This window comes from Barbatula barbatula (genome assembly GCF_947034865.1).
Source record: "Barbatula barbatula genome assembly, chromosome: 1".
NCBI classification, from domain to species: Eukaryota; Metazoa; Chordata; class Actinopteri; order Cypriniformes; family Nemacheilidae; genus Barbatula; species Barbatula barbatula.
Window position 1 is genome coordinate 21,774,282 of NC_136766.1, and position 17,303 is coordinate 21,791,584.

Below are 17,303 nucleotides of genomic sequence, written 5' to 3' on the forward strand. Positions count from 1 at the left end.
GTCCTGACACTCCGAGCGACGCACACATACACAACTCTACTAATGTCTTCTGCCTCCCTCCCTCGCCCTTGTGCATCTGAGCCAAGCCCATCTCACAGTCCGTGGATTTAAAATGAGTGGGGTCCGACCCAAGGTCACACCGTTAGCTTTTGATAATTAAAAGCAACCCCTCTGGAGACGGATGAGGTTAAATGAGAGGGTTCGCTGTTTCTGCCTGCAACAACAGTATTTGCAGATCATCCAGATTACCTGACACTTTCAGGCCAAGCTTCTGGACGCATCAGCACTCTGCTTCTGGACGCTTTCGTTGTACCTCTGCGTAGAAGTATGTAAACATTTGTGATAAACTGTTTATAAACAGAAAAAGAAGGCTTGCGAAAGGTTGAGCTTTTGTAAAATACTATAGGGGTAATTCACACGGGTGGACACATTCCTGTGTATTTCAACTGTCATAAATACATTTCAATGTAAGATCACCATACAACAGTTCTTACATAAAAGCTCTAAGTTCACCCAAAAATAGAAAAATCTTATTTATTTACCCTCATGTTGCTCAAAACCTGTATATGACTCTTTCTTCTGTGGAACACGAAATAAGATATTTTGAAAAATGTCAAACAGGTTTGTAATAACATGATGGACAGTAAATGATGAGAGCATTTTCATATTTGAGTGAACTGTTCGTTTAATGCTGAAAATTCACACGTTTGACCACATATTCTCTTTAACTGCAATAAAAAAACGACTTTGTGTGAATAATGTACTATACCTTCAAGGTTCACAGGATTTATGTGTATATTTTCGGAATATTTGTCCATGTGAACTAACAGATTGAAACCGCAAAATGAAATGGCCCATAAAACGCTAAATTTGAGCTTTTAGCAATGGGAGCACACGCAATGGACAAATATCCCATCACACACACAAAAAAAACAACTTCAGTCTCTTGTTTGTTCTTAAAGAGAGGGGCTGACTGCACTCTAGCAGATGCTGTGAAATACAGTGGCAGATTTAGCTATAATGGTGCATGACTCTCTCGCTAACTTATCCGCATAGGCCCCAGTCTGAGCTCGCTGAAACGAATCCACAGAGCCAAAAAAGCCCCACTGCTACATTATCATACGTCAAAACATAAACACACTATACCCTCTAAACTACATACACTAAGACGCTTGTGTGTGTGTCCTTTTCCCCTCTCTGTATGGGCACAGCTGAGAGCGGTTACATGGGGAGAGTACTGCGTTACTGCCGCATGGGCAGCTCTGCCATTTCAGTAGCATTAGGGCGCCCGTTTGCCACAAGGCTTGTCCAGGCTCATTGCCCAAGGCAGGCGGGCTGACCCAGGCTGGCCCAGATGTCAGAAAAGGGAAGCAGGGGTGCGCTAGCGCTCTGCGCCAATGCTTTCCAGTATGGCCAGACATCTGTCCCATCTGTTGGCGCCCAGCCTGCACCCTCACTCATTTCTATCCTTCCCTCCCCCATCTCAACCGATCCTCGTTTTTTATCTTTCCTTACTTTGCTTAACTAACTTGAAGCGTTCCTCACATACAAGCGTGCACAAGTTATCAAGCACTAATATTAACCCAGGTGCTTGAAGCTACTCTCTCTCTTGTTTACTTGGCTATCTCCATCCATCTGATCTTCTTTTGTACAATTTTACCCACCCACCCATCTATCCATCCGTCCAGATGTCCACCTATATCACCTATATACACCTCTGCTCTGCGCTAACACTGTATCTTCTCCTCTGGCTACGTCTCTGGAGTCTCACACAGCACGCCTCACTCCTCTCTCTTCTCTCCTCCTCAACCACACCGGCAGCTGTTCTGCTCTCATTTCTGCAGCTCATAGTCAAAAGTGCTCCACTTGTTAGCCGTGGCAGAAAGACATGCTCGCTACACACATCCGGAATGCTGAGACATGAGCATCCAAACATAAGATAACGCAGTATTTCCTCTGTTCCACCAGAAGTTTCTGTGACCCTCAACATTGCTTTGAAGCACTGGTCTGGTCTTAAATGAGTCAAACTCTGCAGTAATAGAGGCAGGATGTGAGGACCCTTAGCATACAAAACCTTTTTTTTTTAAAGAGTATAAGTGGAATGTAAAGTCAGTACTCAGTCTTATAACCAGGGTTGCATTGATGTAAAAATGTGACAAAAAATTCTGTTGGTTATTCAAAAACAAATGTGAATAAGAAGTTTTTTCTCCATGCAACATCAGTAAAAAAAGAGTTTTAGAATTTAGCCACCTTTCTAAGTAAAGTAAATGTTCTAGTTTGTTTCAACCACTGCTGGCATCACATCTGACTGTTAAAGTCATAAAGGAGAGTCTAGTTATTGACTAGTAATTATGTCCATAATGTTTTAAAATCACTGCATACACAAATCAGAAAACGAATACTGCCAAAGGCTATGCCATTAATATGAGGGAAAAAGATGAATGTTTAAAATGAATGCTACGAAAAAAGTGAGGAACATGAGAGCTAGGAGAAAACAGAAATGGGGGAGTCAGATGGGGGGGGGGGGGGGTCCGTAGGTCCCATTTGTGTTTGCTCCGTCTTTAATATACTACGAAGAGGACACAGATGTTATGTTTTATCCCATGATGCTTTACTTTAGAACAGCTTAAACCCACATGCCTGCTTCCAATGATGAAAAACAGGCTCCTCGGAAGTTAACTTCAGATTTGTATAGAACTCAATGGCAAAACAATATATCAAGGAGAGAATGGCTTTAAGGAAATTGTTTTCCTCTAAGCAATTGATGAAGGTGATCTTGTACGCTGGCAAATTAGACGGCAATTCAAAGAGACAAAAATAAAATCGAATTCTTTTGTAGAATTAGGATAATTCCTCTTACCGCCTAGCCGTACGGCTATAATCTGAACACAATTTCCGCCCGGGGGTGAGAGGTGTCACTTCTAATACGACGGCGACACTGGGGGATGGAGCCATTGTTTGTAGGCCGTGCCAGGCTCATCCCGAACCCTGCGAGGTTCTTAATGAAGAGAGGCATGCGGTCTGGGGAATAGTTTGAGCAGCTTTTCTCTGGTGACTTGCAGACGAGGGCCAATCTGTCAGGGATGCATTGAGTGAAATTACTCGCTGTGTTGGGATGCGCGCTGACAAGCGGCCGTGCGTGCGTGCGCTGTCGGCCGAGGGAAATGTATTGACAAGCAAATTACGCTCTCAGATCGCCTGGCCGCTTTCATTTCCACTTCTCGGGACCTGAGGCCTTTTGTTAGCTCACAGAGGGGCTTGGGTGAAGGGCGAGAGAGATAGAGAGATTCCACAGCTTGCCCACTTACTGTTATGACATGGTAAAATTGCGAGCTCCAGCATCGGCAACATTAAGACTGGCAGAGAGGCCGTTCCTGTTCCTGCATGACCGAGCACAGCATTGTGGAAATTAATTCCTTTCCAATCAGAGCATTTTTTAAGGTTCATATATTTCCCCAGTCTAAACCGAGCAAATTAGGGAAAATGATACCTTGCCAGAATTGCTGACAAGTGAAGATATTCTAATTAGACAGATGCACCCAGCCAGTGGCACAGGGTGGGTGGGTCCACTGGCACAGGAAGTGGAGATCACATAGGTGAGGTCACTCCCACTGAGCGGATCAGTGATGCGTAAGCGTAGGGGAGCTCAGTGATACTGCCATTACAGATAATCAACCAGACAAATCCATACATACCCCTCATTATTACTGACCTAAGGCTGACCCTCATTTATCTGACATATTTAGAAAGATCTGCTTCCTTTGATATAAGACAGGAATACAAAGCTTGTTATTCTTGCTCAAAAAAGGAAAGCAGACAAAAGCGTCCGCAGCCTCAAGCTAGCGCATGCTAACTGCTGAACAAATCCTCCCTTCCACGTGAAATTACTGTCTCATCTACATCTGTCTGTTGTCTTTTTCGTTCAAAAGAATGTTTCAGCTGTCCGTGTAACATAAAGGAACATAGGCACTAAAAGCATTAGAAAGCATTAGCATTATTCTTGGAACGAGCCTTATCTCGATTCATCTGTCCTGATCATTTTTAATCATCTTCCGCTCGGCTTTGTGCGCTCACATTCACATGACGATCGGAATGCACTCGCGGTAGAAAGGGTATGTTTGACTAGCTGGGTTTTCTTAGACCGAGGAAAACGCAGAGTAAATACCAATCTGCTCAGCTAAATCTGTGGCAGACAGACGAACTTCAATTAATGGGAATGTAGTGCATTTGTGTTTACTGTATTTTCTAAAGGTCGGCCGAGTCATGGACTCAGAGGCTCGGTTTCAGCCCATTCTCAGGGTTAAATCTATTAACACAATGAATGGCTGAGGGGTCTCGGTGTCTCCTGATATATGACTATCCCAGACTCTAACTGACCCACCGTGACACTATAAATAGACAGGACAGACCCAAGCTACTCAACCAACATGGACTCACAAATGTAAAATTTTGCTTACAAACAGGCACATACTACAACTACACATGCTCTTTAACATGAACAGACGCATCCCACACCTTCAACACAAATGATTGTTCTCCTTAAAGTCGCATGCTATAGCATAGGCCTTTCCAGCTCCAGCTGCAAGCATTGTTCCAACTTGCCAAGGCTCATTAAGGCTGAGAGCGATAAGCTCTGAAGGACAAATTGCGCACATGTATCAGCAAGAAGAAAAGGTACAAAATGCTCTCCTATCCACCCTCCCCCGCAAGTCCTCCTCCCTGCGCTCTCAGCTTTGTTTTGCAACATTCCCAGCTATCAGAGAGCTTAATGTCTAATTGCTATCGACTGCTTACCACTTTTGTTGACAAAACAACAACTGTCTATGAATAAAAGCAAGAAAAAAGAATTAATTAATCCACAATGTTGTTTCACCTTCTGCTCTCATTCATTTGCCGCTCAGCCTTTGTTCCAGAGAACTTGAAGGAAAGTATAGTACCCTATGTCCATTTATTTGTGGTACGTTTCAAAAGTTCTGCATCGCTTCTATTTACTCACAAGGATTCTTTAATTTTCCATGTAAACAGGAAGGACTTAGAACTTTAATCGTACTGATAAAGGCCTTAACCTTCTCTATCAGCTGAAAGAAACTTGTTCAACAGACATAAAACAAGATATACTCTATGCTACAAGAAATTGAAGGCTCACCAAGTTTTTCGTAGGACTGAAAAAAAACAATTAAAATGACAAGTTTGATAAGATAACAAGCCGAAAGCTGAAGATCTGAATCTATATTAAAGCATGTCACCTAGAGATAGCATCTGTTGAAAGTGTGAGAAATGTTCTTAGGGCAGCCCAGAGGGTCTTGGAAGGTCTTCCATCACGATGTTGCATTACTATACCACGAAGTTAATCAAAACGTTGTCAACTAACAACATATTTCTGGTACTGAAGCCTCTCTAAATACGAACCTCCCGGTTCCCATGTACATGTAAGCATAGGCATCTAAGCTGTTCTGTAAAAAAGTGTACATTGCAGATGCAAGGTGTTAAGCTTGTAGGGGTGGATCGGTGTGCGAGTGATTAAGCTCAAACTTGTTATTTAGCATACAGCTGGTTTGCTCACACGGTGCTGAGGGCTTGGCCCACTGCCCATAAATTCTTTTGTGGCTGTACATACCTGGAGCTGGAGAGGGTTGAGTCCTGACGCGGCAGCAGCTGCCATTGTGGATGGAATGAACTGCACTGGGTAGTTATCACCTGTCGGAGAAAAAAGGAGGGGGATTGTGAACAATGCGCACAGGTTGAGACAATGAGCGGCCCAACGGCAGACCAGACAAGTGCCAACAAAGTTCCTGTGGGCCTGCCTGCACCCAGCCTCGGCACTCAGCCCAAACATCTGCATTCACAAAAGAGTCAGCTGGCCAGAGCGAAGTGGGATTTACAGAGGAACGTCTCTTTTTGTCTCACACGTTCTGCTGTTTTCCATATCTTTTTCTTCTCCGTTTTTTATCTATGCCCACACTTGCACAGTCTTTTCTAATTTGGCTCTGCATTGTACACAAGTTTGTGTTTTTTACAATATTGTTCGCACCTCCATGACGCTGATAAATCATGTTTTGTTAGACGCTCAACATGGCTGCAGGCTTGTCATACAATTGTTCTACATTCCATTATGTGTTTTACAATGTGATCTGGCACAATAATGTGTGTAAGGAAGAGTTGCTTACGCCAAACTCAAACAGGTTACGACAAGAGGTTTTTAACTACCAAGAGAAAGACATTTTAATAATGAGATCAAATTTATCCAATAGAATAAAACACTAAGGATACAATAGAATATGAGCACAGGAAGAATCAGATGGAAAAACGACATGCCCAAACGCAAACCCTCCTGTCATATAGCTCTGAAAACCTTATAAAGATAATTGAGTTCCTCTGTAAGTGTGCGTTAAGTGTTTGAGATGTGTTTTGAGCTGTGGTTGGTGTATATAACTGTGTTGCTGGCTCTGAAAGGCGAGCAGATATCATGAGGTCTGCTGGAGCTTTGACTGAAGTGTGCCCATGGAAGGAAATTGGACCTGTTTCAGCCCACTTCTGCCTGTCACCTCTTTTCACAAACATATGGAGCTATTAAGCTACAGGCATGGGGGAACATATATACCCCCCTTCCCCCTTCTCACTCATTTTGCAATCTCACTGACCACAGCACATTGTGATGCAGCCAGGAAATTCAATCCCAGCCTGTGGCAGAGGTGAATAGAGAACGCAACTGAACTGATTTCAAATAGTGCAATAAGAGTCATAGAGGGGGTCATTATCGCCCAAGGTTCTTTCTCTTTCTCGTACGCTCCCCGTGTGTCTCTTGGTGGTTGTGGTGATATGTCATGTGAGCCACAGGCAGGTCAGGTGCCAGCTGAAAATACCAAGGCCAAGGCTAATGGTCTGGGGTGCTGCGATTTGGGGTCTTGGGTGGGCAGCCAGTGTTCTCAAGCAGTCTGTCTTAGTTGCCAGCTTTCTCCATGTCTGTCTGTGAAAATAAATCTAGCTTAAAAGGAAAATGTGCATAGCTGGTCTCAGGACCCTTTCCTGCCAGGAGATGCCAGGGAGGCTCTAGTGACACGACTTCCCAATAGGGTTGTTTCCCCAAGCGTACTAGGGCCAAGAGCTTATTATCACCCCTCCTCAGAGCCCAATGGACCCATTCCACGCCATATGAGTACCCTTTTGATTCTGAGACTTCTGAAAGGGGGGGATACCATGCCATAGACCATCAACATGTAACAGAGTCTAGCAAATTAGCCAGTGTGGTAAATAAAGAATAGGAATCATCTTTAGTTCTTGGCTCACACATCTAAAGCCATAAGGCTCAAGCCTGAGCAACCACTTCATCTTGTAATTGCCCTTTGATAGCATCATTATTAGAAAGGTACCTTATCAAAGAGCTTTGCTTAGACACCAGGAAGGGGCAAACCTCCTCAGTCCAGACAAAACACCACTGTCTTTGTCTCTTTGAAAAAATGGGCAGGCTGTTGAATAATTCTTTAAGTGCTTGTTCTCTCATAAAGGCATTGCTAGAGAGGTTCATAGTGTATTCTGTTTCAGCCAGGTATCATGCTGCAAATTGAGGCCAATTTAGGCTGCCAACTTGGCACAGAGCCTCTTTAAGTGGAGGGACCCAAGGGTCTAGCATGGGGCACCGCTGACGCCGACACAGGCCGGTGCTCCATAAGAAGCGAGGGCTCTGAGGCTAATGAAAAGGTGGATGAGGGCAGGGAGGAATGGCGGGCAGAGTGCTCCTTCTGCAACCTCTTCACTTCAACTCCACCTGATGCCAAGAAGCAAGTATGTGGAATATTCATGCTGAGTGGGGCTCTCTTCGAAATGAATAGTTTTGTTAAAGTGCTCTGCGCCTACCTTGCGCACGACTCTTTTTTCACGCCAAGATTTGAGGCTGTATTATCTTTAAAAGCACAAAGTGATTGGAACAATAACTGGAAATGTACAGCAAAATTGGGATAATTAATGGCTAATGTACATGCATTTATATGATGCGCGGTCACCAAGGTCTTACAGGCAAAGTTATGTGCAATCACTTTCTGTCAGCAGTGTCTCTGGTGGGGGCGTCAATCAGACATTGTGGGTTCATTGGGTCCCAAGGACCGTGAACATCCAAGAGGCTGTTTGCAGCTCTGCAATCTGCAATACCTATGTCTTCATGTCCACACGGGGGGGATCACCACTATTTTCCTCAAGTCTATTTGAGTAAAGAATGACTCGAGTCCTCTCTTTATACCAAGCTCAAGCCATTGAGCACAGTGTGTGAGAAAGGGGATCACTGCTGTTTCACTGCATGGTCTGAGCCATCAGCATTGGGCCTTGGCCGTCTGGGACACCCCTCACTGGGTCGCCCAAACAGCAATGAGTCCTATCGCATTATCCAAAGCAATAATTCAAATCATTCACACTAACAGCTATTTCCTCAACTTTTCTCCTCGACGCCGTTTCACGAATTATGAATAATGCAAGCTCTTTACACACGCCAAAGATTCCATTACAGCTGCTGTTATTTGTACTAAAACACTTTCCATGTCAAACATATAAAAAAATCTAACTGGGAAAAAGAAAGCCCTCAGGCTTTTTGTTCAACCTGTCATGCCTTTGTAATTCCAAAATAGCTGACTTTATGTTCCCTCACTTACCTTTTTAGTCAGTTTATTAGCTAATCTTCCACACCCTGTAATATTCTACCATCTCACCTGCTGACTTCAGAAGCGTTTGGCCTCTTATCAATCTCTCTGTCAAGTTTATTTTTCCTTTCTTTCATTTTTCCCTTTTAATAAGGTACGTACAACAAACATGTGAAGGCAAAACAAAACTGGATTCTCCTTACTGAGTTGTACTAAACGTTTCAATAGTCACTTTTCTGATTCTGATCTGTCCTTTCCCACAGGTCTACTAACATTCCATTTGATAACTCTGCGGTTAAAGTTAAAGGTCATTACTTACTTTTTTTATTTTTCGTAATAGCAGTCAATCTACAGTAAATAATGAAAGGATGGGCCTTTTACTAAATGCCACTGATCCCCTGGGAGGCAGGAATTTGCTTTTAAATGTTTAATTACAGAAACTGAGAGTGGCACATCCCTAAACCTCAGAACAATGCCTGGATATTAGAGTGAGGGATACTGGCCTGGCAGTGAGTCAACCTGCATGTTGTAGCAATTTCCTACAAATTTGTTTTTGAATTTAGAACGCTTGCGTGAGGAACCATTCTCTTTTTCACAAAAGGAGCAGAAAGGCGTGCCAGGACAAACATGACACGCAGCTTCACCAGAGGCCCTTCAACCCCAAAAAGGGAACATGTGCACAACCAGGGGGCACCTTTGTCTATTTTTAAACAAAAAAAGATGACGCGATAATTTTATAATAAATTGATACTTAAACACATTCAATCTTCACTGATCATTTGGGCGTTAATTGTGATTAGTATCTACTGTACTATTGTCTGCACGTCACAAAGGTAAATCTAAAATCTAAAGTTATTAGATGTGTGTAATATTGCAAGACTGGGGTAAAGTGAGCCACTAGGAGTATTATATTAGTACTGCATTCTCAGCAGATTTGCAGCCCATGAAGTTCCTTTCATGCTGAGAGTGTTTATATTTTAGCCCTCATTCGCGCCATCCATTGTTCTGCAGGCTCGAAATGCCTTGAACTCAGCCAAAAACTGTCAGCGAGGTGAAACACTTCACAGTGCTCAAATTAATTACCTTGACAAGGCTAGCTTGATGTTCTACTCTCAGAATCTAAAAGGCTGGATATTGTGGGCTCTTTAAATATGGCTAGGGAAAGCAAGCAATGATAAAAATATGTGCTGAAGAAGATTGAAAAACACAACACGGTATTGAGAGAACTATTCCCCAGAGTTACACTGAACGACAGTCATTTCGGCACAAAACGTCTCCTAAATAATAGAGTGTGGAGAGAAAACGGATGCCTGAAGTGAATGATATATACTTTGAATTAAAATATCAGCAGATATGTTTTACTCTACACATCTGCACTGTATAGTTGAAGTGTTTTTGCTCCTCCTCTATACAGACAAATTAGACCTATAGCTTTTCTAGAGAAAAGAAGAATGGGGCCTGGCTGTATAGAAAGTACTGTATTTACTGTAGTGGTACTGTATAATTCATATATACTAAACTTAAAGGAACAGTTCACCCAAAAATGAAAATTCTATCTTCATTTACTTTCCCTCAAGCTGTTCCAAATCGGTATATTTTCTGTTCCGATGAACACTAAACCGGGGACACACTTAACGACTAGCTTCAACATACTAAGACTGGACACAACACATTTACATAGTAGTTTTTCTTGCGACTTCCGATTCTAGTCTTTGACATTCAGAAACAAGCACATATATAACGACTGCATCAGACCACTACACCACACATAAACAAGTCTTGAGTCACGACTTGATTTTCTGCCTAAGCATAAAATCTATCGCTCGCTGCACCAAAATAGATCAGCAAGATCATTGTTATATTACGTTTTGTTTGTAATAAAACCATAGGGTGAAGCAACCACGATGTTCACACGTTTCTTTTTCCAATAAAGTTATGCAATTTTGTTTTAGATTTCAAAGATCCATAATAAGGTTAAATAAGTTAGTAATGAAAACAAGAGTTAAGAGAGTCATTTATCATTCGTGAAAGTAAAAACATTTTACCATTATGCATTTACCTAATAATGCAGCATGCATAAGTCCCAAACTGCACCTCCAAAAAAACTGAGATAAACTAAAGTGGCGTCTTCTGCCTCTACATTCAGCTTTAAAGTTGAAAATATCTTTAATCAAAATAGGCATCACAAAAATACAAAGCGTTTTAATAAACTTGATCGCTTAGCAACATTTAAAACAAGGCTGTATAGTCTATTCCTGCAGCCCTGCGCCGTAAGGAGCGCATTTCTCCTCAACCGACCCAAACTTAACCAATGCATTTAGATATGATTGATTTTACTCGACAAAGCATGTGAAACAGAACATGATGCTTATATGCGGACTCACTAGACTGTTTATGTACAGTATGTTCTCTATTCATATGTGCAGTCTTCTTTGTTAACAGGATTTTATTTTCCTCATTGTGAGCGTGAAATACATTCTGTAACATATCCCTTTACTAACACACTGCATATTTTCGATTAAGAAACTTAGAATATAGCTTATTTTAAGTAATAATATGGGAATTATATTAATGAAAATGCCATACCTTATACTGCATATACAGCGTTTTTGTGTGACATTCGTTTTTGGCTTATTCATTGGCTTATTTTCGTTTCATTTAGACTGTTATTTGTACTGAAGCTCTGTAAATATGCTAAACAATTAGCTTTTATTTATTTAAATTTAACTTGAGGTGTCTATCTTTTAAAGGAAAAACATCATTCTAATTTTACCTGTTCTTCTGTATTAAATAATAAAAATATAAAGTGTCCAGATGCAAAACCCTTTTAGAGCCACCTCCGTCAAAGATGATTTCACGATGTTGAGTGAATGCTCTCCACACATATGTTATTCAAATAATTTCCCTTCAAAACCCGTTAAATACCACACTCTGCCCGGTCTGAAATATCTGATGAAAATATATATATGAAGCTGATGAAAAAAAAGCAGATTTACACAAAATGAGGTCTGATGGATTCAGAGGGTTTTGCATTTGAACGTTATATATATTTACCGTTATTAGTTTAAAATATCTATATAATAACTCCAAGGGTCTCTTATTTCTTTTATTATTTTAGCCTCTTTCTTTGACTTTTGTCAGCATTTCTCTCATTATTTCTGCCTGTATACCATCTTATACACGTTTAATAAAATCTTTAGTGAGGATGACTCGCAACAACTGGCTCATAAATTCTAAGACTAGAATCATGAGACACTACACACTGAATGATTTTATCTGCGATTCTAAACAACGACTGAGCACAACTGGAATAGACTAGGCACAATTATTGGTTATGATCAAATTCCATTCGTAATCGTAGTAAAGTCATTAAAAGTGTGTTCTCAGCTTTAGAAAGATATTTGGACAGATGCTTTCAATAAAAAAGTTCTTCGCCCCCACTGACTACCGTAGTAGGACAAAATGCTTTTAAAATGTCTTTGTTCAGTTGAAATCAAAAGAAGATATTTTGAAGAATGTAGGAAAGCAAACAGTTCTCAAATTTTTCCTACTATGGTAGTCAATGGTGGCCATGAACTGTTTGGTTACAAGTATTCTTCCAAATATCTTTACATTTATACAGTTTTGGAACAACTCAGGTGTGAGTAAATGATGACAGAATTGTAATTTTCGGTTGACTGTCATCTAAGTACGACAGTAGCAACAGTTAAAGTGATGTTTGCTCTGACAAATAATAACCATTTAAAAAATGTCATTTTGCACCTGGTGTGTTTTAAAGTGCGAAGCATTCAAAATCATTCAAAATGTGGGCATGTAAATAACAAGATTTGTGCTCAGACCAGGGAAACAGACAAAATAATACATTTGAACTGTACAACGGGCTACGCATCAATAAAGATGTGTAGAAGAAAACCTGGCAGAAAGAAAGCAGATGTGTGTGCTCTTACCAGGCTTGTAGGACATGCCTGGGGGGAAGAGGAAGCCCTGCTGGGCCGCGGCGGCTGCTGCCAGAGTGCGCTGGTCGTGTGGAAAAATGGGGATCATGAGTGGAGGCATGTGACCCTGGACCTGCTGAACAGAGAAAGACAGAGATCACAAAGGAGTCTAACACATCCTGACAGCAACGCTCGTATTCTGACCTTGCACACGTTTGCCGAATACCTGCAGTTGATACCCACCAATCGCACATTGGCACTTCAAAGAAGCCATCATGTGCGTGCAGGGGAGAGGAAAAGAGCTTAATCCATTGTGTTTACTTAGCGGTACTGTATTATATAAAAGCACACAGGAGATTCTTCTGTATAAGGAGATGGTGTTTTGTGTCAGGCTGACATTCCTCACAAAGCCTAATCATGAGACTGTGAGGAATTTAATATGTTGTGCAGTGTGCAACTCGGATTGTTCAGAATGGCTTAGAGGGTTCCTCTTTCTTTTCTTTTAGAGACTTACACATTTTCTTTAAGTATTAACTTTGTCTCATATGTTTCTCCTACAACTAGCAGAAATAAAACAGACAACTCAATTTCTATTCAGCCACAGATGTATTGCTTTTTTTAGTTTATGGCTTTATACAAGCTTATTGCTTGTTTTTCCCTATTGGAAAGCAGCTATAAGGCTAATATTTATTTTCTCAAGTCTAACAGGTGAGATTGTCCTCATCTAGTGCTGCGCTGACAGACACATAATGCGAGTCCTCACAGCTATAAAGCTCTTGTCTTATGTTCTTGGAAGGTCATTTATATCAATAATAAATTCCCAAGAGATGCCAGTAATTTACAACACCTGTTTTTAGCTGTGAAAAAGATGGAATGAACCCAAAACCTTGTGCATTTGTGATATTTCATTTATAACGTCAACACCTGGCATTGCGTGTGGTGCCTTTCAAATGCTCTCAACCATGTTCATCATTTCGCCTTCATTGCAAAATACAAAGAGCATTAATGGCATGCATACGGATAACATTAGCTTCGCGTTTGTGTGAGTGGATCGCATCCCCGAGAGAGAAAGCAAGCAAGAGTGAAAACAGACACAGAGAAACAGAGACAAAGAAAAGGGAGTCTGTGTGTATTTAGGGATCTGAGCGACTTCCCATGGAAGTTTGAAAACACATGTTTGTGGAGTGTTGGCCGGGCCCGGTCCTGCTGTCATTCACTGCTTCCTGCCTTCGGGTGACAGGTTGCAGCGCTGCTACCGTGGGCCAGGGCAGAGTTAATGCAGGCGGGTCGGCCCACCTCTGGGGAGCCCGACCGGAGAACGGGTTAATAAAGGTCAGCCCCCCAAAATAAACACATCTTAGAATGTTTCTCCATTCATCCCGCTTTAAAATCAGCTTGCAATAAAAAAACGGTCTGGGCGCAATTACTGCTGCGGCATTGGGGCATGAAATCAACCCGCTCGGAGCAGCCACTTTCCACTCCGCTTTTCTCGCTGAGGTCTGCGCGATCTCTGTTTTTCACGCTGCTTTTCGTTTTTCAGAGAAGCGAACGCTCAAGTTCGGTTCAGTAGGGCTTTTTCCCCAGGTGCTAAACAAGTGCTCAGGTCCATTTCATCGATTCGGACTAAGTGAGTTCTTCTAAGCAAAACTAAATGGGAAAAATCCTGCACTTTATGGAGCATAGCACTTTAAAAAGTGCATGTACGGTGTTAAGAATGAAAGAACCATATGAGAGTGTTTTTACAAATACAAATAGCTTAAATGTGCTGAATGAGAAGGATCAGAGGGCTATTTATCATGACCTCACAGATGTGTTTGCTTGCATTTGAGGTGACTCAAAATGGAAGTGGTGGGGAGAAGTATTACATAGAATAGATAAAAGATAAACAGTGTCCGTAACGTCACCGACTACGGTCTTCCTAAAGTACCTCTAATACATTTTATGGCAAAGTGCTTAGGAAGAGAAGATAATTCTCTGCCTGGATTTGACCATGTAAATTGGTCTCCTTTAGAGGGCCGTTAAGGTCAGTCACATACATAATTGCTATTAGCCTTATTCACATTACCCTTGCAAGACGAATCAGTCTAAAGCCGCAGAATTACATACAACAGCTGCTTTTAAAGTGGAACCAAAGCACAACTGTTCCTTAACATGTCATTTCACATAGTCCCGGTCCAAAACCACTGTACATAATGACAGAAACACCTGGTCTGCCATCTATTCTAAAACTCTATTATCAATCTCTGTTTTTTAATTCAAATCTCACAACACTTCCATCAATGCGGAATTAAACTAACAATACTACCATTACCTCTGGGAATAAAGGAGACATTCCTGCTGCAAGTGACATTAAAGAAAGAAAACAGGAAGGTAAGAACAGATAAATAGGCCTCAGTTTGAGGGGTTGCGATTTGCAATAATGAGGCCTTTACATTAAAGTTTAATTTACACACGTCACATCTGCGAGCGGCAAATCAAATAAGCGTCCTTAAAGTGGGGACTAATAGTGAAGGTTAGCTTTCAAACCTGTCAATTAACGTACACCGGCAGAGCCGAACAGACAATGCAGATAAAGATTTAAAGATGATCACTGGCAATTTGCTTTGACTGCTAATAGACAGAGAATGGAATTAAGTGCTTGCACTTAGACAGATGGATTTTGATAAATTGCATAGCGCATCCTGCATTGAAGCTTGCTCTATTATATCCGCCGGTCTCCGTGTCTCTGTATCGTTCAGTTACTGGATATGTCTGTCTTTCTCTGTGTTTACACTTAAATGCATAGTGGACATCTGTGCAAAATGATGTTTATTTACTGTATATATGGGGTAGACAGTATGACCAAAATATGATATCAACATATACTAAAATAACACATTGTGAGTCATTTGACAGTATATCACAATGTTTTATTCATCAGTCATTTAAAAATAGCACATATTTTAAAATAGAGCATGAGGTAATAAGGAATATGTAATGCAACTTTAATCTTTTTTGTTTAATTTAAAAAGTTTTTTATTTTGCAAATTACTTTATAAGAAAAGTCTGGAATCTACATTATACTGTATATCATCTGAGTTAAGAAGCAAATAGTTCAAAATAATACAATGGTATATAAGCAAATCTACTAACAATAACAATATTCACACTCCCTTAACCACACAACAAACGTTTAATTTCCATGAGAAACTCAGCAACTGTAAAAAAAACTAAACTCTAACTAAACAACATACTGTATCTTGATAATTAATTCGTAAAATATGCAAGCACACATGCAAGTAAGTAAGTAAGCTTTAAAGGTAACAAGGATATATTAAGCAGATATCTTCAGCAAACATTGCTAAATTGTGTCCCATAATGCACTAGCTTACATGTGTGTTCACATATTTTGAGTTTGTATGTATAAACATGTGTGAGTGTGTCTGATATGTATCTGCACCCTGACATTTTGCCTCCTTTCCTTCCCTCCATGTGCCAAACGGCCGGCTGCCTGCAGCATTAGTATTGCCAGTCAGATCTTCAAGAGCATGAAAGAATGAAGTGGAGCAGATGTGAGGAGGAAGGCTTGGGACTCTAGAAGCTCTGAACCTCATAAACTCAGCCCATTGTAGGCCTGGCTCCTATCTGCCCTTTGTCTTATTGGATCCTTAGAACCAGAGGATGGGATAATGCCATTTCTCGCCATCTGCCCCGAAGCTTCATTAAAGATACATGAACGAGCCCCATCTTATGAGGAACAGGTGCTATTGTTTGTCCCCGAAGACCTGCCGTGGCGCAGATGTAACTCGCAGTACTTGAGAAAGAGCATCTGTAGCAATCAGTCAGGCTGTGTAGCTGGCAGCCTCTCTCTCTCTTCACACGGCAGACCAAAAGAGAGATAGAGAGAGGCCTCTTCACCTCCAGCTTCCCGCATATATCATTAGTTCAGTGCAGGTGATGAAGTCTACAGTGATACACAACACAATCTGTCTTTATGTCAGAGATACACGCATCATCCAACCGTGTCTTCGATACTGCACCCTGCCCCTAGATCAGGTATTCATTTACCCTCCGTTAAAGACACCAGGGGTGTTGAGAAAGCAACTTTGGAAATGTAGCAACTATGAAAAACGGGTTAGTTGCACAATAAGCTATTGTACGAAAAACAAGCAGGAGCAATTTTGTCAGATTAAATAACCAAATATCCCACGCAATGTTTTTGATATATGAATTGACACAAATTACTACCAGAAAAAACTAGATCATAGTTTTCAGGCACGGTACTATTCCATGCACAATGTAAAAACATGTTTTACTTTATTCAATTGATCCTACTGAAAAATATTTATTAAGAATTAAAGTATTACATTTTCAATTACTTGAATTGTCAGATGGATATTTTTGGAGGGGCCCAGAGAAATCTGGAGGGGCAATTTAGTTTAGTTAACGCAGGCCAGTCAGCAGAGGGCTGTTTAAAGCCGCAGCATCCACTCGGTGTGAGTTGAATGACCGAAATAAAAGAAGGAGGGGGACCCCTGAAGTAAATAGGGAGCTATAGATTAATCAATGTTGTTAGTGGAAATGTTGACATCAGCACTCAGCTTCAGTAATGGTTTACAGCAGCAACTAATCCTAAGGTCAGACAGCCCACCGTACTCACGGAAAGCGCCCACTGTACATGGATTACTGTTAAGAATGGGCCGGTGTGTGCGTGTTTGATCCTGCTAAACCTGCAGGTGTGTGTAAATGTATAGCCAGTAAT

The 17,303-nt window shown here is 41.2% G+C and overlaps 1 protein-coding gene across 10 annotated transcripts in view; it reads right to left on the reverse strand.

Annotated features, from left to right (window-relative positions):
* sox6 (SRY-box transcription factor 6) overlaps nucleotides 1–17,303 on the reverse strand; it is a 142,203-nt gene that overhangs the window by 30,885 nt on the left and 94,015 nt on the right. For 8 of the 10 annotated variants that reach the window (XM_079457548.1, XM_079457549.1, XM_079457544.1 and 5 more), the window contains 2 exons: nucleotides 12,575–12,698; nucleotides 5,618–5,697 (listed from right to left, as the gene is read on the reverse strand). In XM_079457548.1, coding sequence (XP_079313674.1) covers nucleotides 5,618–5,697; nucleotides 12,575–12,698 — 204 coding nt within the window. The remainder of the gene's footprint in view (nucleotides 1–5,617; nucleotides 5,698–12,574; nucleotides 12,699–17,303) is intronic. The other 2 variants (XM_079457551.1, XM_079457547.1) reach the window with 1 other exon arrangement.